Consider the following 25,640-nt stretch of genomic DNA (forward strand, 5'->3'; position numbering starts at 1 on the left):
AAGCAAATATGATAAGATTTTAACACTGAAGCAGTCCGGGTAAAGGAATACAGTAATCTTTTGTACTGCTTTTTCAGGCTTTTTGTAAGTATGAAATTATGTGAGAATAAAAAACTGTATGATGTCAACTACATGTGGATTTTTTTTTTTTTTTAATGGATACAGATGAGCTTATTTGCAGAAAAGAAGCAGAGTCACAGACTTTGAAAAACTTACGGTTACCTAAGAGGACTGGTGGTGTAGGTGGGAGGGACAGATTGGGGGTATGGTATTGGCACACACACACTGAGGATGTGGAAAGATTGGCCATCAGGGACCTGCTGTAGAGCACAGAGATACCTACCCAGTATTCTGTGATAATCTATGCGGTAAAAAAATCTGAGAGAGAATGGGTATGTGTATATGTATGACTGGGTCGCTTTGTTGTACAGCAGAAATGATCACACCTTGTTAATTCTCTATACTTCAGTAAAATTTAAAAAAACTAGAGTAAACAAACAAAACCCCCTGGAGCCATCCATGAAATCTCTCTTTCCCTTCCACACTGCATCTAATGCATCAGTATATCTGGCTGATACACATACATGCATCAGCGCCGTCACTTCTTAACCACCTCCATTAATATCCTGTGGCTATTGAGGCATTGCCAAAGTTGATTTTCCTCAAAAACTGTTATTTTACCTTAATTTTTGGAAGATATTCTTACTGGATATAAAATATTTGTGTTTGCCATTTGCAAAGTGAAATACTCTTCAATGATGCTTGAATGATTTCTGTTAAGAGGTTAACTTCTTAGGTTATTGTTATTCTCTTTCTCCAGCTACCCATTAATATTTTCTCTCATCTTTGCTATTGCCATTTTAACTATGCCATGCCTTGATGTGAGTTTATTCCTGTTTATTCTGTCCTGAGTTTGCCACATTTCATTTTTTTCTTTTTGAGGGGGGGCAGATGTTTACTTGTCATATTCTTTCTCTATTCTTGTCCTATGACGAATTTGTCCTGCTGAATATGTAACACATTTTTATCTATCTGCTTTCATTTTTCTACTTTATCTCCGTGCTTGAGTTCATATATTTTTATATTAGCCAGTCTTTGAGTTCACCAGGGCTATATTTTCCATTTCAATCACTGTTTAACTTATCCATTGCTTTCTTAATTTCAGATATTACAGCTTTTCGGTTTTAAAATGTCCATTTGGCTGTTTTTGGATATTCAGATTTCCATGGAAATTCTTAACACCTCTGATTATACCTACTACATGTTTTTCCATAATTTTTTAACACATTTATCATAGTTATTTTAAAGTCATCTTTTGCAACACTGCATATGGACTCTGTGTATCTGAATCTCATGCTTGTGTGTATGTGATTCTTGACTATCGATAATATTTTCTTCCTTTTTGAAAGACATAGTTTTTTTTCTATTGTATTGGCATATAATCAGATACTGTGTATAAAAGAACCGCATTGGTCCAGATGAAGTTAGCTTCCACTATAAAATAGTCCTTCTTTTGAGTTTCTTTTAAGTTGAGAGGGTGGGGAGATGATTACCTTAATTAGGGAATTAGAAGGATTAAGTTTGGGTAACACCAAGTTACTATACCCCTGTAATCTATGAGAAATTCAGTTCTCTTTTTCATTGTAATTATTTACAATCTTGCTATACACTACATCAAATTTTGGCAAATGTCTTGAGGTTGATTCCAGCCATGTATTTTAAAATCCCATCTTTCTCCATTTTTGCCATTTTTTCCCCTCATTAACAGTAAAGTTTCCACTTTATTTTTTTGTCCTGAAGCTGTGGTCTTCTACCAAGGGACAAACTTGGTTTCTTAGCTTTTAGCTGTTCCCAGAATCAGTCATTGTCACCAGATGTGAACACAATGCAGATTTCCACTGTCAGTTTGGCTTTTATTTACTGTTTTTTTGGTTTATAACCCCTTCTTCTGTGTAGTCTTTGTTTCCTAAAGACCAGAAAACTTTGGGAGGTTTCTACTTTTTCTCTTCCACAGAGTCTTTCGACTTTGCTTCAAACTTTAATGACTGTATAAGGATATCTAATTTAATTGCAGTGTTATATCACAGTTCTTCTGCCTTATGTTTATGTTTGTTTCCCTTTTAAGGTGGATGAGTTTTTTTGTAGGTAGAAAATATTTTATTCACATTCTAGAAGTGTTAAAGTTTACATAGATGTAGTGGTTTTGTATACATTTTTTTCTGTTCCTATTTATTTAATGGTCAAGGTCACTAGTTAAAGAGCTCCCTCTTCTGTTAGTTCTGCCCTGTTCTTAGCAGTTTCCTTCATAGATGATATTGATAGGGAGGTGAGGAAGCAAAGGCATGTCTTTTTTCTCCTTCATTTCTTCAGGGTCTAAATCCTTCAAATTATTTCTTCACATCTCATCAGAGGTTTCACCCTCTTTTTATTACCTTCTCCAAAGGAAAAAAAAATATGCTTTTCCAAGTTCCTCACTTCTTGTCCTACATTTCAAAAACTTTCCCAGTGTTATGAACTACCAAGACCTTACTTATGTTAAACAGTTTGTAATTTATTGTTGCAGTTTTATCTTTTAGGTTAACTATGTCTGTACTTCATCTATGTCTTCTATTTTTACTTTTTCATAGAATATTTTTTAAAGACTAATTTCTTTTCTTTCTTTTTTTTTTTTTTTTTTTTTTTTTTTTTTTTTTTAGCTTTTTAGGGCTGCACCTAGAGCAAATGGAAGTTCCCAGGCTAGGGCTGAATCAGGGATACAGCTGCTGGCCTACACCACAGCTCACAACAATGCCAGATTGTCAACCCAGTGAGTGAGGCCAGGGATGGAACCCACAACTTCATGGTTACTAGTTGGATTCATTTCTGCTGCACCATAATGGGAACTCCTAAAGACTAGTTTCCCTAGCTGCATCATAACCATTCATTATTAGGCTGCAGCAAAATCTCTGTGAACACTTTTTATGTCTACTTGTAAACAATTTGAAAGTTATTCTACTCTGGAAATGCCGAAAGGACAGAGGACTTTTATTTGCTTTCCTTATTGATTTTTATGGATTTTGGGAGGGTCAAGGGATATTTGGAATCAGGCAACCATCTTTGCAATATAAAACTGAGGATTTAGCTAGTATATCTATTAAAGTACCCTTTCTTTTAGATCTTCCTTAAAATCTATTTAATACTCTTAACTAGTAAAGCTGGTATAGAAAACTCATACGTTTTCAGTGAATAAGAACTCTTAAATATTAAGCCGAGGTGACTGTTCTCCATGTATGCATTTGCTTTCTTGTAGCCTTGGGTTATTTATCTAGTGTTTTAACAAACAGCAGTAGCCTATAATGACTGAAAAATGCAAGTCTAACAATTTTAATGGTGAACTGAGTAAACATATACAGGGGAAGAGTATCACACTGGATTTTACAATATGTTTTATAATAGCCAGTACACATGGATAATATAAGATACAACTGTTTTTATACAGCAAAATTTATAAGTACATTTATAACTGATAAGCTATAACCTGGAAAAGGATATAAGGCAAAATGTAGAATAACATTGATCTAGCCATTCTCCTTTTATACATTTTGACAGGGGTTGGTAAACTATGGGCTGTATATCAAATTTGTCCCACCATCATTTTTTTGTCAATAAACTTCTTTCGTAATACAGCCAAACCACTCATTTATGTATTAACAACATTTTCTTTTGTACTGCAATGACAGAATTGAGTAGTTTCAATAGAAATGGCCCACAAAGTTGAAAAATTTATTATTCAGTTATTTAGAGAAAATATCTCAACCTCTATACTAGGATATAAAGAGAAAAGTTCCAAAATTTCCAAAAGTATGGAATGAAAATGGTGGCTTAAATGTTCCAAAGATTTCCAAGTTTAGATCACTGAAACAAATCCAAGTGCTCCAATGAGCATCCTCAGGGAAATCTTTTAATAAAAGCAAATTATAGAGAGAAGAAGAGAAAGATCATTCAAAGAAACATCCAGGAACAAAGCCTACAGTGTTCTTGCCTGAAGACATGATTCATCATTTCTGGATGAAACTACCGTTATTTGTGCTGAGGTATGTGCGTTGAAACTGGGTTTCGGGAGAGCTGAGGCAGAAATTCCCTGCAGTGTCTGGTCACATAGCAAAGACAGGATATCTAATCATTCCCTCAAGTGTGAGTTATCAATAAGCAAACTGATCGTATAATTCCACTTGGACTTCTTAACTTAAAAAAATCATCATAAATCATTAATTAGTTGTTAGTTAACTCACTGCCCTTATCACAGCCAATAGTCAAAAAATAAGTCTCAAGTGTCTCTGGAGATAAGCAAAAGACTATCTCAGTCCAGTCGTAAAATAACTCATTTTTATTAGGCAAATTTAGATGTCACTGGAATAAACAGAAAAAGATTACTTGCCCTGGAATATGTGAATCAGGAATATGTCATCAGGAATCAAAAAGAAGTATTTAAATTGAATATAACTATGAAGTAGCAGTTACGACACACTTTTGGATGTGTTAATAGGGTAGGCAGAGCTCTAAGATGACTTCCCCAAATAATTATGCCTGGTGTGCACCTGTATAATCCCCTCCCCTTAAAGATCAGCGGGGCTTATAATATGATGGGATGCTTCTCTGTGATTAGATTACATTAAATGTCAAAGCCACTTTTCAGTTATAATTAAGGTCCCAAATGAGTCGAATTTTAGTTCATCAAGAGAGGTTATTATGAGTAGACCTGGCCTCATCAGGTGGACAATTTGAACAGCCCTAAAGACCATAAAGAGTCAAGGAAACTCTTCCCTGTCCCCTGTCCAGAAGAAGAAAGTAGCCCCAGTGTAACTTCCTATGGAGAGGGCAGGTTGTGGGTCTCAGTTCTACAACCACAAGAAGTGAAATTTCTGCCAGAAGCCTGAATGAGCTCTGAGTTTCAGATAAGGATGCAGCCCAGTCAAGACCTTGGTTCCATCCTTGAGCAGCCCTGAGCAAATTACAAAATTAAACCACACCTAGTTCCTTATCCATAGATAAAAGATAATAAACTTCTGCTGTTTTGAGTTTCTAAATTTAAAGTAATGTGGCACATATCTCACATTATATCATGGGTAACATTCAAAATAATAATGAGTAATGGGTAATGAATCTAAGCAGGGCCCTGTGGGCTCTTGGGCACAAATGTTTGTGTACCCATTTCTTGTTTTTAGGGAATAAGCTTCAGCCCTCATGATCTTCCCTGGGTTCCAAAGGGCAGGTTCAAGCAGTTGATAACCAGGGAAGGAAGGGGATGCAGAGACAAAGGAGGAAGAACAGTCAATAAACAGTAGTGCTGCCTTGGGGCAGGGTCTTATCTCCCCTTCAAGGAATATACATGACAAAATCTTTGACTTTTTCTGCAGAATTAAAACCCCCAACAAATGAACACACTAGAGGAGGACTATCTGAACCAATCCTGGGGCCACTAAACACCAACTGTGAAGAAGAATGAAAGCCTGCATCTACCTTGATCTTTACCTGTAGCCCTGTTTTCCACTCCCAAACTATAAAACCACTTCTTCCAAAGGAGGGCACAGTCTTTAAGGCATTAGCCTCCTATGACCTCCTTTGTCTGGCAAAGCAATAAAAACTTTTTTTTCCCTCCTTCTCCCAAACTCTGTCTCATGTTTCTATTCAGCACTGGCAGACAGAGGCCACATTTCAGCAATGGTAACACATACAAAATAAGAGGATGAAAATTAAGAATAAACCAACTCTTGGCAATATTATTTTGTAATTTGGGGAGGGGGCTTTTGCTCATTTCCTTACCGTCTTCCATTTTCTCTATATCCAACAATGAGATACTCACTTAACTAGAGACTTCCATTTATATTAGCACAATTCATAGCAAAAAAAAAAAAAAAAAAAAAAAAAAGAATAAGTATCTCTCCCTAGAGAATACGCAGAAATATGATGTCAGAGGGAAAAAAATATTTTACATGAAACTTTTACATAAAAGAAAACTTTCCCTTCCCAAGAACCTCGAAGATATTTTCAGAATGAAGGAAAGCAGAATTCAGGTAAAAGTGGAAAGAAGAATAAATGAAATTGTTTGGATGGTCTTGACTGAGTGTAACTAATATGCTGGGCCAACTGTGAGATGGACATTTTACATGGGTGACCAGTATCCTTCCCGTAAGCCAGCATTTCCATCATCAACAGTGATTTTAGCCACCACCATCATTAACAATATTCCTTTGTTTCTATCACCTGCCCTTTATTGCAAAACTCCTATATATCCTAGCTCCCTCCTCACCTCCTTGGAGCTGTTTTCTCAGCGATACTTGAAATGCTGCCCCCTGGGCTTAAGTCCTCAGTTTTGTCCATTGAATGAAACATAACTCTCAACTTTTAGGTTGTGCTTATTTTTTCAGTCAACACATCTTCCAATTAGAGGGTCATTTTCCTTCATTTTCATCCTAGCTCCACCTTCCCAAAGGGAGGAGGGATTTTTGTCCTTATTTACTGTCATGGCATCCATGCTAAACAGATACTTCTTATCTGCATAGCTAATTTTATTACAGTGTTATTGCAATGAGGGCATGATGAGCCACCAGTTACATTCAGATGCTGGAGAGTCACACCCTTTCCCCCTTTCTTTGTCTGCCTCCAGGGCACTTATTACCCCCAAATGTGTGGCTTCCTGTGAGCCTGGAGGTTCCTGCTTTTCTTTGTCTGCCCATGGTCTCTGCCGTTTGCACAACATGTGGTTTCCTGCCATCTGGTCCTATGCCCCCGCTTCTCCGCTCATACCTAACTATCTGCCTGCTGTAAAAAACAGAGATGTCAATACAATTTCTTAAGACGTATATCCAATAGTTATTTAAAAAAGAGAATTGGCTTTTGATATGTGTTAATTTAGGAAAATCCCCTCCAGGTCATTGGCATCAGAACTCATTGTGTTCCCACTCCTTCTTTGACCCACTCAGAGACCCCCTTAATAAAATGGGCTGCTCCCTGTGCCCCGGAAAGGATAATTGTTCAGTATTTGACACATAACTTACAGGAAAAGGTTTTGGGGATTGATTAGAGATTAAAATCTTCAATGCACATTTATATGCATAGAGTGACTTTTAAGAAAGATCTGTGAAGTAAAGAAATAGGTATGGTAACTTTATGTGATCAAAGCTTAGATTCTCCTTACCCTTGCAAAATCTGACAACAATCATGTGAGAATCATATATTTGGCCAAATACCTCCAATATTCTGCAGAACTCGGTAGCACGAAGAAAAGTTGCACACATGTGCTACCATCTGAAGATGGGAGATGCATGTGGGGAAACTGTTATTTTGCAGTTTCAGCTCTCAATTAGGACATATAGATGTATAGATAGCCAGAAAGAATTAACAAAGAACATTAAAATTATTTTCACCTCTAGAAAAAAAGAGGATGAAACTTCTCAATTCATTATGCCATATGAAGGACTGAAATAATGTTGCTATATATTATTAGGCATGAATTAAATTATATTTAAATTTCTTCAGAAACTTTACAAGACTGTATGCATAAAACTACTAAATTCAATATTTAGCATATATATAAAACATTTATAAATTATTTATCTTGACTATAATTTCAGGTGTAAGTACAGAAGTTTCATCAATTTTAAAACACACGGCAAAATAAAAAATGATAACTATGTATAGTGATGGTTATCAACTAGACTTACGTCTAGTTATTGTTACACTGTACATCTGAACCGAGTATAATGTTATGTCAATCACAACGTCACAAAAAAATTTTAAACACAAGTTATCAAGTATATCAAAATTGTACAAAACACAATTTAAAACATTTACAGATTCCAGAGGTAGATAGTAATAGTATGTTACCATTCTAAGTAATACTAGATTTTCATTCCCACTTCTTCTGCCCAAGAACCTCTTAACTAAGGTGTTGCTTGCAGATAAAAAGATGTCGACTTCCACAGTCTTCATCTAAACTATTTCTGCTTGGGCTATAGATTACGCAGTTCTCTGTATTTACAAGTTAGGGAATCTGCAATAAAGAAGACATGTTTAATATATAGAAAAAGGAAATGAGAATGTTCAAGGATGATATCTTTGTTAAACGATAGAACATTTAAAAGTGTTTGAATGAGATATTACCACATTGTGTCATTATCTTATTTTCATTCAAGTCAGTTTACACAGTTTTATAAAAACCCAGTAAATGTTTCAATAATCAATAGCATAGAGGTCATGGATTTTCTATTTTTGCTGTTTTTAAATTTGGTATGTTATATATTTCTATTGTGTTTGAAGATGTATTAGCTAATCTAGTCTGGGAAAAAGATCAGAGCATAAAATTTGTCATGAGGCTATGAATGAAAATGAGACTTGAAGATTACAAATACACAGAAAAGAAGCCTAGAATGATTGAAACATGAGAGAATGCTGAGAATTTGGGGATCCACCAGAAGAGGAAAATAATGGATACACTGTTTTCCCTGGACTGCTTCTGTGTATGTGAGACTCTGTACATGCTCATACATATCCAAGTGCTAGTATCAAGTCAGGCGGAAAAAAAGCATAGATCAACAGCTCTTTAGAGTTCCCGTTATGGAAAAATGGGATCAGTGGTGTCTCGGAAGCACCAGGACCAGATTCCACCCCAACCCGGCACAGTGGGTTAAAGGATCTGGTGTTGGTGAGGGCACAACTGCAGCTCAGATCTGATTCCTGGCCCGGGAACTCCATATGCCGCAGGGTGACCAAAAGTGGAAAACAACAACAACAACAAACCCTCTTTTGTATGGTAAGTACACTAGCTTCATATTACTTTAGCATACATTTGGGTGTTACAGATGGGGCTAAAATTTTATTCTGTTGTATCCATTCTCTTTTCCATATTCTCATGCCCTCAGCAGGATATTTCAGCTAAAGAGTTCCTGGATATTGCATTTTCCAGTCAGCTCTAAAGATAAATTAAAAATGGAACAGAAACAGGTTTTGACTGCCAGAAACTTACAGATCTTGGGATAGAGTAGAATTATCCTCCCAAAGCCAGGCATTATGCTCTTCACTGAAAGAGAGTCCAATCCAGTAAAAATGTGCACTGGAGTTCATAAAATCCTGCTTGGAAACAGAGACCAACATATTAACCTCTTTGGAATCTACTCTAAGTATAATGTACTTTCAAGAAGGTCAATGTCCAGCATCAGATTCAGCTTTTCAATGATTCAAAGTAAAATCATTCTAATTCCTAATTTAGGAGGGAGAGTCAGTCACATGCCTCATGTTTCTCATTCATCAGGTATATTCATTTCTGCAAAAAAAAAAAAAAAAAAAAAAAAAACCCACAAAATTTCACTTCTTGAGGAGATGAAAAATGTTATAAAGGAAGTTAGAGTTTTCATGGAACACTTCCTTCAGGGGATCAACAAAAGAATTTGATCTCAAATCAACATTATTTTAAGGGGTAAATCTTAGCACAGATTCTGCATGCAGCTAGAGAAAATGTTCACCTTTTCTTAAGAAATGGGCACTCTTCACATTCATTTCACAATATATCCAAGATAATGATATCAATCAATGATAACAAAAGCTATATAGTTACAAAATAAGTTATAAATTCATTTAAAGAATTAGACATTCAAATTACTTTGAATAAAAACAATTACCTATTATTTATTACCTGAATTCTCTCTAAAAAGTTTCTTGTACTTTATCTGTCACATTCCTATAATGTAAATCTTTGAGAAAATTTGTGTAGATTTTATGAATGTTTCAAAGTATAGGAAATTAGTTCAAATATAAATATCCATTTACTGTCTGATTAAAGATTTAAATTAAAGTATTCTGCTTACTTAGATAATATATTTTTCTAGATCAAAAAAAAATGTAGAAAATCAGAATTAAATACATGCCAGTTCATTTCTGTTTTGCACCTGAAGTAGACTGGAATTATGAGAAATACAAAAATTCCTACTGTCTTTCCATGTTTTTGATTCATTAGAAATGAAATAACAGTTACATTGGTACCCAATCCACTTCTCTTGGCAAGAACAGCAGTCAGATCCTAAAAGAAAAAATAAAACATGCCTGATGACATTGGAGATTAAATTTTTTTTTTTTTTTTTTTGGCTGCATCCATTTTCCAGTGCCATTTTCTCATTCAAAAATTATTTTTTTATACAAATATTCTTTGAGAATTCACTACATACAGCACTGTTCAGGGGATATTAATGTAAGTAGTGAATGAGTCAGATGTGACTGTTTTTCCTCATGGAGATTATATTCTAGAGATAGAGATAAAATTATACAAATTTAATCTTTTAAGAATTATATTTAAGGATAATTGGGGTAGGTATACACAAGACATTCAGTTGTTAAAATGTCATGTAGCAGTGTGTAGGATGAGGGGTAGCTAGAAGAGCCTTTGGTGAGGAAATGACCCAAAACTGATCTCTGTGGTGTTATTAAAAGTAAACTAGATGAAGGAGATAGTTAAAGGAAGAAAGCATCTTAGCATATTTTCCGAGTCAGTAAAGAATTCCAGATATTTTATTTTCAAAATGAAGATAAATAAAGCCCAAAAACCAGTTTACTAGTGACGGTGTCCTCAATATTTACTCTTCTCACTGATAAAAGCCATAACACATGGTAGGCACTCAGATCAGCTAAATGAACAGTGCTTATGTCATAGAGTAGAAGAGTGGTTACCAGGGGCTGGAATGTGGGGGAAATGGGGAGGTGTTGGTCAAAAGAGTACACACACCCTTCCAGGGAGAAGATGAATCCATTCTGGGGATCTACTTCACACCACTGTAATTAGAGTTAATAGTACTATATTACCTACTTGTGACTTCCTTCAAGAGTAGCTCTTAAGTTTCTCACCATAAAGTGAAATGGTAATTACGTGATATGATGGAAATGTCAGGTAATTCTATGGTGGTGATTATATTGTAATGGGTATATCAAATAAATATACTGCGCACTTCGAACTTAAGCAAGGTCCTTTGTCAATTACATCTCAATAAAGCTGGGAAAAGGCTAAGGGAAAAAATATTTGAATGAAGTGCTATATGAATACAGAAAATGGTGACATGACTTGGAGAGCGCTTGGGGAAAAATACATTTAACAACTTGGGCTTTAAGCTGATTTTCACTGGTTATGAAGAGTTCAGAATTTAAGAAATCTCGGTGCTGCTTTCTCAGTTATGGAAGAAACAGACGTAAAGGTAAAGAGATTAAAAAAAAGTATAGGTTATGTGCAAACACAAGCAAGTTATTAGGGTTAGCTATGATATTGACCGTAATTCATTTTTTATTAGTTACTTAAACATGAGCACTCCCATAGGAAAATATATGTCATTTCAGGATATAAAAATATTTTCCCTATTATTTAAATACATAAATGATATACATTTGATACAATTTAATGAATTATGAAATGAACAATGAAATGATACTATCCTACAATCATCAGATAAACTTTTATGACTAAGTGTAATATTCTATCATGCTTCTCTGTAAGAAAAACAAGAAACTGTCTATTTCATGCTCTACCAACACTAAAGTTTCCCAAAGTTCAGAACCTACCTTCCAGGGGATCTGTGGAGGGTCCTGGAGAGAGAGTTGGTTGAACATTTTGTTTATTAAATGCTGTAAGAAATGATTTGAAATTTACTTAAGCAGACACAGGCTTATGAAATAACAAAATATTCCACATAAGTAAATTAAAACCTTTATTGTAAAATAGTTTCATTTCAGTTTTGATCTTTATATAGTCTTGACTAGAAAAACTCACAATTTTTCAACAAAATTCCCAAAGCGGCCATCAACAAAAGGCATATTACTCCTAAGACACCAGAAATCAACCTCCATGCAGTGGTCTGAAAAGCTGTAAAGAAAGAAAGGTAGGGTAATTATTTAAAGAACAAACACAGGAGGTGAGGTTCTCAAAAGTAGAAATCAATGACAAAATCCAAAAAGTTCTTTAGTTTGATAACCCAATCATTTTGCCAAGGAAACATGGTAAAATGAGACATTCCATTCAGAAGTCACCCAAGACCAAAACTGATATATGTACTTTATTCTTCAGTGAGATTATCCATACCCTTTCCTCCTTATCAGCCCTGTCTCAATAAAATGTATTTACCATTTATTTTTTCCATTTGAAAGATAAGCTTAGAGATAGGTAGTAAGAAGAGATCAAGGGTATCAAGTTCTGAAGATAACAAAAACAAAAAAAAAAATCACGAGATTAGAGTATGATCCCCATGATCCCCTTTAAGTAGACAAGGAAATTCAGGGTCCATTAATCATGTTATTTTCTCAAGGTATCAAAGGTATTAAGTATCCAAGTCAGAAATCAAATCAAAATTTGTCTAGACTCAGAGTCTTCCATTTAACATACTCTCTCATGGTCACAAAGACCACTTGAGACTATGCCTTCTGCTAAACTCGGTGCAGAAATGTTAGGCTGCTCACAGCCTCATAGATGCTGCACCTGGAAAAGAAGACACAGGAATATTTGGACTTGATGTGATGAGAGGTTCCCCAATCAACCTACTCATAATACTCTCCCTACTAGACTCCTTTCACAGTACAGTGAATTATGATACACAAGCAATCATTTTTTACAAGAACCATTTTTTTACAAACATTATATTTTCTCATACCCAAAATCACTTGCTTAAAGGCATTTCCCCTAAAACAATCCAACCGCAGGAGAGTCTGTATTAACATTTGGACATTCCCAAAGAGGGTTGTCATTAACAACAGTTCAGTAAGTTAAACGAGAATCTGAATGGTTTGGGATGTCACAACCCAAATGGTAAATTAAAAAAAAAAAAAAAAAAAACAAAACTTTTAAACATTGTGTGGTCAATATTTAACATTTTATATTTATTACCATCTTAGAATTATGTTGTTTATATATTTTCCTGGTAAACTCAGAACCCAATCAGAATTTAGAGCTATCTCTGTCAGAATCCACCCTTTAAACCCGCTGGAAATGCTTCACAAAGTCATTGCCAAATTATAGAAGGAAGAATCAGAAAAATGAAATTAAAGTAGAAAGGGCTGATACATGGGAAATTGAAAAAGTCCACTTTTTTTCCCCTTAAAGCATTGCCTGAAATTAGCTATACTCATGAGACATCATTCCTGGTTATTCTTATTTTTTAACTTTATGACTTGGGCTGCACGTACCTGCCATGAGAAATGATGTCCCAAAGTTGATGCAGGAAAGACAATGGGCTTAGATCACGGAGCTGAGCTGGAGGCTAAGGACCCCAAAAATTGTATATGAAGAAATTTAAAAGTAAAGAAAAATTGTGTATTTAAGTGTGCTTGAATCATCTGTCGATGAGACATGGATGTGTAGTATGAACAAGAAGCAGTAAATCAGTTATCTTCTAAAATGTTTCTGGAACCGCAGTACAGGAAATTCTCACTGAACTTGCGTAATGAAAACCCTTTGACTATCACAAAAGAAGGTGAGAGGGAGGTTTTTTTTTTTTAATATTTAAACATCAAATCATCTTTTGAAATTTACTTAGTATAACAAAATTCCACACAGAATTTTCCTTTTTTAATAATGAGAAATACTTATTATTTACCTGTGCCAAACACAGTTCAAAGCACTCAGCATACATTAGCTCATTTATCTCTGGAAATGGCTAATAATAAAGATATACAAACATACTCATTTTACTGATGAGAAAACCAAGGCATAGTAAAGCTAAGTACTTGACCAAGGTCACGTAAGCCGGAAACCTAGGTAGCCTTTTTCCAGAGCATACATAGGATATATTTCAAGTCAAGCCTAGAGCATACATAGGTTATATTTCAAATCAAGCCTATCTCTTTGTCTCTATATTTTGTTAATTTTCATTTATTTTTTTTAGTACAGAGTGGTTGGTATTTCCATCTCTCATTCTGTGCTTCTGATCCCTGCCTCATTAATCCAGATATGGAAGGCAAAGACAAAAGGTAGAACCAGAGAGACTTCCCATGCCTGTTCCATGCACACACACACACACACCACCCTATGCTCTACAATTGCTTCAACTGTTCTAAGCTCACACTTAGTACCTCATTCACCTTGACTTAAATGTTTCTTTTAATACTTAACTCCATCATGTTCTGTCGCCTTAGAGTCTTTAACACGACTGCAGCTGCTCTACTGTCCTTATTTTTACTAACACTGTTATAATTGTTTACTGTGTTGTCTCATTCAGATAATATACCAACAGTTCGATTTACAAATTTTTGTCCTCAGGAGTTCCCCTCATGGCGCAGTGGTTAACGAATCCGACTAGGAACCATGAGGTTGAGGGTTCGGTCCCTTACCTTGCTCAGTGGGTTAACGATCCAGCGTTGCAGTGAGCTGTGGTGTAGGTTGCAGACGCGGCTGGATCCTGTTGCTGTGGCTCTGGTGTAGGCTGGTGGCTACAGCTCGATTGGACCCCTAGCCTGGGAACCTCCATATGCGCGGGAGTGGCCCAAGAAATGGCAAAAAGACAAAAAACAAAAACAAAAACAAATTTTTGTCCTCTGAAATTAACCCTAATGGTGGGAAGTTCAGGTGTGGAGCAGATAGGCAGAATAAAAGAACAGAGACCTTGATCTATGATAAAGTGTCTAGAAATACAATCTACCATTCATCTCCACACAAAAATAGATTGCCAACTTTTTCGTTGTTGTTGTTATTTATACTGTTTATTTTGAAGCATTATAATAGTACCGTAGATGAACCTTTTTATAAAAGACAAGCCTTTCAACAAAAATAGAAGAAGAAGAAAAGCAAAACCAAGCCCTGTGATTTGATTTCTTGATTTCCATGAAGTTAAAAGGTGTCTGTCTTTTAAATTTGCATGGTGGGTGTCCGGCTGCTTTCACTGAATTACCGAAACAGCTAATACGTAAATCTTAAGTGGAGAATGTAAACATGAAAGTTTTTCATCCAGATTTTATGCAAATCTAAGTCAAGTGGTGATTTGTAAATGATCCTGGGCCTTCTTGAAGTCTTTTTTTTTTTTTTCCTTCAGTTTAACCTTGTACAAAGCTGGACTAGGAAAAAGCGGCCTAATTTTGCTTATTTTCTGGCCCATGTAAAATTGCCTTAAATAAATAGGAGTGTAGGATTTTGTTTTCAGCTTTATTTTGAGTTGATTCAAATTTTGACAGAATATATTATAAAAGATTATTATACTTCCCACTCTAACAGACCATCTTCTTTCAGAAGTCATTCTAAGTTTTCAGAAGCAGGCTTAGAGTTTACATCGATCATTCTCTCTCTCTTTCTTTCTCTCTTTTTATTTTAGTTCCCTGATTCAAAAGTAAAAATCTGTCAAAGATGTGTTCAGTTCAAGAACTCTAAGCTCGGGGAGTTCCCGCTGTGGCACAGTGGTTAACGAATCCAACTAGGAACCATGAGGTTGAGGGTTCGATCCCTGCCCTTGCTCAGTGGGTTAAGGATCCGGCGTTGCCGTGAGCTGTGGTGTAGGTTGCAGACGTGGCTCAGATCCCGCGTTGCTGTGGCTCTGGCGTAGGCCGGCGGCTACAGCTCCGATTGGACCCCTAGCCTGGGAACCTCCATGTGCCACGGGAGCGGCCCAAGCAAAGGCAAAAAGGAAAACAAACAAATAAAACACAAAAACCCTCTAGGCTCAAGTCACAAATAAAATAACTGAATACACACATGAATGCATGAACACAAGATATACATAGATGGATGGATAGATAGATAAATAGATGATGATAGTGATATGTGATATGTACATATATATGTATATGTGCATATGTATAAAACATCTTTTAATTCTTTCTGAACTATTAACCCTGATTGATTGATCCCTTTTTGTACATAGGCAGGTGACTTGTTTTGTGCCAATTTCCCTGTCACTTATTTCCACTTGGAGCAGAAGTTATCATTGCCCCACCCACATCCCTTGTGGTATTTGTAAACTACGGCCAATCAATACCTGCAACTCCGTGTCTGCAGACTTTTTCCTCCTGAACTGCTGAAAGCCCTGCTGCTCTCACATAGGACTCTCTGGAAGTGCTGAGGAGCCCTCATCTAGAGGGCCCTCCACCAATGGGTCTCATGATTGAGTGTAGTCCAGTAACCTTGACTCACATGGGAGGCAATTTTGAACATTGTGTTTTTCTCCATTTCCCAGAATCACTCAATAGTGTTAGGCTCCAGTCTCTTCTAGTTAAGCATCTAGATTAAGAGAATAAACTTTAATGTGTTCTGCCTTTCCTTTCCTGTATTAACACCCCCTTTCCTAGTTTTATGCAAATATATTCCAAATAAAATTTTCATTTCAACCTTTATCAGGGTCTGCTGCATAGAGAACCCAGGCTGAAATTCCTTTGAAATGTTCAACTCCACTTATAATGTTTGTTTTTGATGTTAGGTACCCTTCCAGAGGAGATGTCCCTCTCTTTGTATGAACTCTTCTTCCACTGCAGGAAACTACAATTCTTCTCCCTTGTAATTTACTACTGCCTTTGCAAGCAAAAGCAAAAGCAAAATAAGTGATAACTCCAATAAATAAAAGATCATTCAAACCCAAACAAAGAGCTGGGGAAAATAAAGGACTGTCCATTTAAAATATCAAAAGTGAGATCTTTCCCCTGTCTAGCAATGTAGAACTAAAATGTTCCAGAACATGGTCATAGTATGCCTTCCAATGATCCCAAGTGGGAATATTATTTTGATCTCACTACTTGGAAAATGTGTGCATTCTCTGAGTGGAAAGAAAGTTGCTAGCATCAGGTTGCAAACTATTCTCCTTTTAAGGGGTAGGGAGGGCTTCTTGAGAAAGAAAAAAAAAAAAAAAAAAAAAAGGATTCTGACCTGGTAGAATCTCCTTGTGTAAACACATGTAAATGACAAACCTAATAGCAAAGACTAGTGGGCTTTGCTTTTCAAAATCCTGATCATGGACTGTTTTTAGCAGGATGTATTGGATTATTTAACATTGTTTATGGTCAAAATAAAACAAAGCAAGAGATGGAATTGAGATCTCTAAGTTTATAGAGCATGGCATCCTAGAAAATGTCTCAGAACCCATATAATCATCTGAGTATGAAATGATGTATTATGACCATAGTATCTCCTTTTGTGTATGTGATGCAGCCACAAGTGTTTTTTGGAGACCTTGCTGATCTGTTAGTCTGGAACACACTACATCTCAAGGTGGAAGGGAAGGACCTGGTCAGTGGCATTAGCAAGAAGGAAGAAACCGGACTTCTCATGGCTTTGTCTGTACCTCACAGTGATTTTATCGCTGAAATTACTAGTAAAGCCTATTACTGGGTAAAATCTCCAATGTTGCTTGTGAGTCTGATTTAATGATTCAATTCTTGGTGCTACCTTCTTCAGGAACCAGTAAAAATTTGCCCACAGAGATCAGGAGAAACATGCATACTGTTATGTGTACTAATTAACCCCCCCCCCCCCCGCCACCCCTGACTCATCTTCCTTGTGGCAGAATTATCATTGCCCTTTTTGTATCCCCAGGAGCTCTCATTGTACACAGACAGATTTCTGCATCCCCCATTCCTCCAGTTTTCCTTTTCCCCCAAGATGTGCTGAAAGCACAGGAACCTCGCAGGACTTGCATATAAATATCCCAGGTCCCTTTGCTTGTCTCACATGCTGGAACTATTTGCAGCAGCATGTTTGCAAAAAAAGAAATGTGTGGAAAAAGTGTCACCCATCCCTAAGACAAAGAAAAATTCTCCTGGCCTGAGGAAAGGAGAATAAGCTAGTTGGTGCCCTGGCAGAGGAGGCAGGAAGATAAAAATGAGGTCAGAAGGGCAAGGCTGTGTGTTACTGAGAGGAAAGAATGCATTGTGAGTGGGAAGGTTGCTTTGGGCAACACTCATCTGCCACTCAAGTCAGCATTTCCTTCTTCAATATCTTGAGTCATAACAGCAAATGGATAAACATCTGAAAATGATTCACCCTCTATGTGGGAGGGTATCATGCATTTCCTGCTCTCAAGATGTATTCTAGCTATTCATCTTATTATCATCTGGAGACAATCTCCCCTTGAAAGAGACAGCATCTATCCTATTTAACACCATCAGACATCCCTGTTTCTTGCAATATCCGAAAATCCTTGTAAGTCCTCAGCATTAATAATAAGAATAAGATTAAGAATAAGAATAAAACAGAATGGAACCCTAATGATCAGTTAGAAAAGAATATTTCTGAATATTTACTAGGTTAGACAAAAAAAGGACCAATATTTCACCCTGGGCTGATAATATAATAAACACCTTCTATCCTTTTATAGAGAAAACTAATGAAAGTAGAAACATCAGAAAGAGAATCAGCTGCCCCTTGGAGCAGGACGGGAGTGAGGACAGACAGGAAAAATAATTGTTGGTTTTCATAATAAGATCTTCCGTACTGTGGAATTTTAAAGCATAGCCATCTTTTGTTTCTGCAGAAAAATAGCTAAGCAAAAAAAAAAAAAAAAAAAAAATTAAACGTCAAGAAACATAATTCATAGCTTATTTTAGACTTGATATATTTTGAAAGATGACATTTTCTTTCTTTCTTTTTTTTTTTGGTCTTTTTGCCTTTTTGCCTTTTCTAGGGCCACTCCCTCAGCATATGGAGGTTCCCAGGCTAGGGGTCCAATTGGAGCTGTAGCCACTGGCCTATACCAGAGCCACTGCAACGTGGGATCTGAGCCGCATCTGTGACCTACACCACAGCCTCACAGCAACGCCAGATCCCTAACCCACTGAGCAAGGCCAGGGATCGAACCCTCAACCTCCTGGTTCCTAGTCGGATTCGTTAACCACTGAGCCATGACGGGAAGTCCAAGACGGCATTTTCTAATCTGCATCTGTTATCATATAACAAGTTTATTTTTCCTAATTCTCACTTTAGTCAAGAATAAAAACGATTTGGATTTGACGGTCACATTGTCTATTTTAAGAAATAAATTATGGGGTTTATCCACATTGGCATATTGTATGGTGAAATGGTGAAATCAAATCATATACTCTTCAATTGTATTATTAATGCCTAAACTATACAATTAGGTGCAAAATAAGAATACTGATCCCAGTTTCTTAAGATATATGTATAGCATTATGAGAAACCATGGCTTCAAAGCAAGCCTCAAATTAAGTTTAATAAACTATCATAAAATAAGGAAATTGTAAAAATAATTTTTCTTAATCTTAATATTTCATGTAGATATAAGTTTAATCAACAATACACATGTTCAAATGTACTTTATGTATTATAAGATAAAACATACATTGATATAGTTCATTGTCTTCTAGAGGTAGAGAAATAAGCATGATTTATTAAAATGTAAGAGGTTGCAGTTTTAGTCAGATGAGATTTGATTTTTTTCTAAGTAAACAGTTAAATAAGCCGTTTCTTACAAATAGAGTAGTTTTGGTTTTAAGATTCCCCTTTTCCTATACTTTACAGGACGAAAGTAAAGAGGTTTCATGTGTGTGTGTTTGTATGCACATATCAGTATACAAATGGGCATAAGTCTAAAATACCTATGGGCACAGGAACATGCTTGGAACCTACCAGGGTAATCTAAGTGGAGATGAACCATTATCCTGTTTCTCTTCCTTTTCTTCTCTCAAATTTCACACAGATTTCAGATCTGAATCTGTTACCAATCCACTCTGGTCCAGAGCAGTGTCACAGAGAAGGGAGAGACAACATCAGAATGAAACAAAGAACTCATAATAAAATTAAAATTGAGCATGGTTTTATAGAATTAAATAGACTTGGAAATAGGGAAGTGTGTTTACTATAAAGTGAGAAATAGTTAACAGAACTGCCTCATATCAAAACCTAAATAATAAACAATTCAACAGACATGTTTTCTCTTCTTAGTCTTTTATTTTTTCTTTTTATGACCACACCTGAAGCATATGGAAGTTCCTAGGCCAATGGCCAAATCACAGCTGCATCTGTAACCTATGCTACAGCCACGGCAACATCAAATCCTTAACCCACTAGGAGAGGCCAGGGATGGAACTCGCCTCCTCTCAGAGACAAAGTCGTGTCCTCAACTTGCTGAGTCACAATGGGAACTCCTCTTCTTACTCTTTTTAAAAATAAAACATTCATGCTGAAAAGTAGTAAAAGCACAAAAATTTTATCAGAGGTAACCAGCCACGTTACTACTATCCCAGTCAAGAAATAGAAGATTTCTAGCACGTTCAAGGTTTTCCCTCATTTAACCTTCTAGGGACTACCCTCTTTCTCCTTCCAGATATGACCACCATTTTGACTTCTCACACTATAGTTTAGTTTTGCCTCTTTTTTATTTTGCTCAAGTTCTTGTGAGAATCATCCAAAATTTCCACTGACTGACTTACATCTACGGGGCTCCAATTTGGAAACGAAGGTGGGGCCAATTTTACTCAAAATAAAATGGCTAGCAATGATTATCGAAAGGAAATTTTGAGACACTGAACTTCTAGGATGACCTTTGGGAAAGTGATGACCCCTTCTAATAATGTTTCATGTTTGCTTTTGGTTTTGTTTTGCTATGTTCTTAAGATTGGTCTTTCGCAATGACTCTACCGCTGATCTCCACGTCCAAGTTTACAGTGAACAGTACACACTTTTTACAGTTTAGAGTTTTTACAGTGAAAAGATGAGAATAACCTTTTGTGTACCAATTGTACTCAATTAAAGTACATATTTGGGAATGCAGTGTTTAGAAATCTTCAAGTCCAAATTCAGCCAGAAAGAGTGTTATAATAAAGGAGTAATGACTTCCATGAGCTTTGATTTGAAAACATTTAGCACATCCACAGTCTCTGAATTACAGTTTCTGGTTTGGAATGAACCTTTTGTTGAAGGATATAACAGAATTTACTTTAGCGAAAGAACTAGAGTGCAGCTAAGACTTAGGAAGCACAAAAAAATGAGGATGGCTAGTGCTTATACCGAGGGAATAAATATACAGTTGTCTGTTAATCTTTCTTTTTTTTTTTAACTTTTTATTTTGAAATGAATATAGATGGGCAGAAAGTTGAAAAATTAACACAGAAACTCCAATGGTAATATCATAACTAGAATACACAGTCAAAATCAAGACATTGACATTGGTACAATCTATAGCTCTTATTCAGGCTTCACATGCATATTATCTGCTCATGTGTGTTTTGTGTGTATATAGTTATATGAAATTTTATCACATGTGTAAATTCATGTAAAAACACCATTACATAATCTATTTTTATATTCTAGAAAATAATTACCACCAATTATTTTGTTACTCTGAAGTAAGGTTGTTAAAGGCAAAACAAATAACTGAAATTTTATCTTTGTTTCCCAATTTTCATTTCATGAATTGGTTCAGTAGGGGAGAATTTCAACATTTATTGAGCCCACAAAACATGTTTATTCTAATGCTTAATGTCTAGGTCTCATACACATTAATTCAATGACTATATTCAATCTTAAAGAAATATTTTGGTATTCCCCTATTTCACTGCTGCAGAAATTTATTAATATACCAGGAATTCTCTGTGCAGTATTTTCTTTAATATAAAGATTACACAAGTATACCTAGCAATAGGAAATTCTTTCAGTTTCTCACACCTCTGAATTACCTTGTACTACCTAGAATTAAAGAGCCTGACAACATTTACACTTGAGTAGCCAACTTCTTACTGGTCATTCATTTCCACTGATGGAATTTTTCTAAGAGGTGATTAGGGTTGGCCTTTAAAATATCTTGCTCTGACCTTTTCTAAGAAGTTAAGGCGATCACATTGTGGCTCCAATCAAGTGAGAACTATTTATCATGGTTGAGAATCTGATTTTCAGTTCTTATTCAACTTTATTACTTTACTTTGATCTCTGACACATTACCCAGTATCTTTATAATTATATTAATGGATTTGGATACTGTATTTTTGTTTTGACAAGTATGGTACCATCTTATAGTTGCAATTTTAACTGAAATTTACACATTCAATCATGGATATTGACCAGAAACATAACATAAGAAAGTGTTCCTTTTTTGACATGAAGTTTATTTTGATTAACCAAAAGTACTGCTTCCCATAAAAATAAACAGATTAAAACTAGTAATAAATACATAGCAGCAACCTATTCTTCATCTGGTTCAGGAAGAGCTTACTCAGATTCAAATGGAAGAAATAAAACAAGGTGAAAATTTCAGACTTCTCTCTAGATCTTTCTCAGCACTTGACTCTACCTAATAGCTATTTTATGAAATGAGGTGTCCTTGGAGAAAAAAAGAAGCACTCAAACAATGGTGACTTAACTGGTAACATACATTTTGGATAAAACATTGGCATGCTCTGGTTGTTTAGGGTTGGGAATAGTTTATAAAAACTAGAATGAAGAAAATGCACAATTTGTGTCAAAATTTCTTAACTTCAGCCCTCCGTGTACATTTCTTCTAATTGATAAGTCCCATTGCCTGAAACTTAAGCCAATGTGTACCAATTTCACAGAAGAGCTGTAATAAGCTTGCTCTGCCTGCTGTTGTGGCTGCAGTGTTTGTGGTGAACTGTTGGAGGCCCTTTGGGTTCTCACTCAAATAACAAACAAAAGGTGACAAATTGGTAACTTTTTGAAATCTAAAACTCAAGTTTATTTTGTCTTGTTTTGTTTTACGAAGTATCATTAAAATGGCACTGAGTCTCTTTCTTGGTCTTTAGGCAAAAACATTTCTATTGAAAAACTCTGTGATCAGTATCTGTTGATGAAATGGGCATTAAAAAAAAAAGACAGGGTAAATAAAAGAATTCTCTAAGAATACTGAGATGCATCTCCAAACAGGAGATTATTCAGATCAGCAAAAACCTGTCAGTCTCAAGAAATCAATTTTTAACTTTTGTGCTAAACTCTTATCCAGTGGTGAATGTCAATTTACACATTTTTGAGCTCAGCTAGCCAGAAATGAATCTGAGAAAAGACAGTCACATGAAAGGTTATTGTTAAAATTTTGTAATTCACGCTTTAATTCTTTTTTTTTTTTTTTTTTTTCCTTTTTTAGGGCTACACTTGTGGCATATGGAAGTTCCTAGGCTAGGGGTTGAATCAGAGCTATAGCTGCCAGACTACATCACAGCCACAGCAATGCAGGATCTGAGCTGGGTCTGTAACCTACACCACAGCTCATGGCAATGGCAACACTGGATACTTAACCCACTGAGTAGGACCAGGGATTGAACTCACGTCCTCACGGATGCTAGGGCAGTTTGATGCCACTGAGCCAGGAGGGCAACTGCTACCCTTTAATTCTTTAGTTGAGAGGTAGTCTAAAATTTATTTTATTTATAGTATAGAATAATTATCCATAAAATAGTAAAACAATTTTGGAGTTTTTGCTAGTTTTGTGTTAGATATTTTTCATAATTTATCTCATTTAATCTTCACCCCATGTTATTTATAGTATTATTTCTTAAATTTCATAGTTGAAGACAAGGCACAGGATTATCAAAGAAATTTGCTCAAAGTCAATTGACTAGCAATGGCCAAATAGTCTCACTAAGTTTTGTTGACCTCTAACAGATAAAAATGTAAAGAGTTGCTTTGTTTAATTGTAAGAGAATGTATGTTATTTTGTTTCAATTATCCTGGTAATTTTGAGTCTTTATTTGGTTTTTAGAACATAAATAACCACAGATGTATTGGGGATTATTACATAAAAATACATATATATATATGAATGTCATTATTTTTATGGACAAAAGAGTAATTTCTGCCCCATACTGGGCACTAACTGTCCAGTAATGAAATAGGACAAACACCACAGATGTTACGTGCTACAATTCAAAGGAAATCAGTGGTAGTAAAATGCACATATTATCCCAGACTTTGGTTATACTGTAGACAGGCATGCTTTGCTAGACACAACTGAAGTCACTGTAGATAGTGCTACAGAGAAATGATCCTGGTTTCACTTAGATTCATATTTGTAGAGAGGCTGTAGATGCCAGGAGGCATCTAACTTGAGCTAGTCCATTGGGTCATACAGGAGCCTAACACTTGGAAAAAATACTTATAATCCTAAGTGAAAAAAAGTCAAAACTTAAAAAAACCCAACTATCTTTATCTCAGACACAAACTGAGTAAATGATTTATACACTAAAATGTTGATTCCTAGAAGAAAAAGAAAATAACTAGAAATCTCCGTGTTCAGGATAAAAGAAATGAGTTAAATGGAATTATATTCAGGAGGTATGGTGGCCGAAATGCTAAAGTGTGACTCGGAAGACAAGTACTGCAAACAGAGTTGCACCATTAACCAGCATGTGATCTAGAAAAAGTCCATTTTCTAGGTATTAGTTGCAACGATTCCAAAATGAAGGATTAGATCTAAGTCAGTGATTTTCAAAATTTTACCTTTTAGAGCAGAACTTTTTATACAAGTAAAATTTTAAGTTGTAAACCAAAGGAGTGCACAAAACCCAGAAGTATTATATCTGAGCTAGGTGTACCCTCCCATTTACTTCCCCCTACATTTACTTTTGAAGATCTAAAGTTGCTACATTTAAAAATAAGAAACAACTTACTTAGATGGCCAAACATCTACCTCCAATAATAAAAAATTATTATTTCTAAGTCTACAAATAACAAATGCTGGAGAGGATGTAGAGAAAAGTGAACCTTTGTATGCTTTTGGTGGGAATGTAAGTTGGTAAACCACTATTGAAAACAGTATGGAGTTTCCTCAGAAAACTAAAAATAGAGTTAACATATTATCAAGCAAAAGCACTCCTGGGCATATATCTGGACAAAACTATAATTCAAAAATATATGCACCCTTATGTCCATAGCAGCACTATTCACAACAGCCAAGACATGGGAACAACCTAAATGTCCAATGACAGATGAATGGATTAAGATGTGTCACATATATGTATATACAATGGAACAGTACTCAGCCATAAAAAGAACAAAATAATGCCTTTTGCAGCAACATGGCTGGGACTAGAGATTCTCATACTAAGTGAAGTAAATCAGAAATTGGCACAGCATTGTAAATCAACTATACCTTAATAAAAAAATAAAAAATAAAAAAATAATAAAAAATAAAACTCAACATTTATGATTTTCAATACAACCTAGATATGTTTGAGCTACCTTCTCATTTCTAGATTTTTCTTGATTTTTACTTTTCTGAACCAAATCAATCTTATGAAAATAAGTCCTTTTGATTGAATTAAATCTTGTAGAGACTCAGAATCCATAGCATTACTGACATCAGACTAGGACTGTGTTTTACTCTTTTTGCATCTCTGGCACCTACCATTGATGAGCAACAGCAGATGTTCAATTTCAATTTTTACATTTATTGACACATGAATAAATTGATAATTGATTCATATATGTGGTATATCATTACAATATGACCCCCTAGAGAAAATTGTTTTCTTGTATTCATTCCCTTGTCTTGTCCCCTTACACTCTGAATCTGAGTCTACCTGATTACTTTAAGCAAAACAATGTGGTTGATAGGACGTTTCTTAAGCTCCCTCCCCAAGTCCATAAGAATCCTTGAGCCTTTTTCTCTCTTGTGAATAAGTAAGCTGCCATGGAAAGCAGTCTAATCTATTGTGCTGGAGAAGCTACGGAGTGAGAGGACCCTTGGAAGATGAAT

The 25,640-nt window shown here is 35.6% G+C and overlaps 1 protein-coding gene across 1 annotated transcript; it reads right to left on the bottom strand.

Moving 5' to 3' along the window:
* KLRD1 (killer cell lectin like receptor D1) lies at positions 3,348–14,374 on the bottom strand. The gene is given in 8 exon segments (XM_005655677.3): positions 3,348–8,019; positions 8,022–8,032; positions 9,005–9,108; positions 9,903–10,054; positions 11,578–11,640; positions 11,786–11,878; positions 13,192–13,265; positions 14,335–14,374. Coding segments are annotated over 7 exon segments (531 nt in total). The 5' UTR covers positions 13,199–13,265; positions 14,335–14,374; the 3' UTR covers positions 3,348–7,918.

The sequence above is a fragment of the Sus scrofa genome, chromosome 5 (genome assembly GCF_000003025.6).
Source record: "Sus scrofa isolate TJ Tabasco breed Duroc chromosome 5, Sscrofa11.1, whole genome shotgun sequence".
Lineage (NCBI taxonomy): Eukaryota > Metazoa > Chordata > Mammalia > Artiodactyla > Suidae > Sus > Sus scrofa.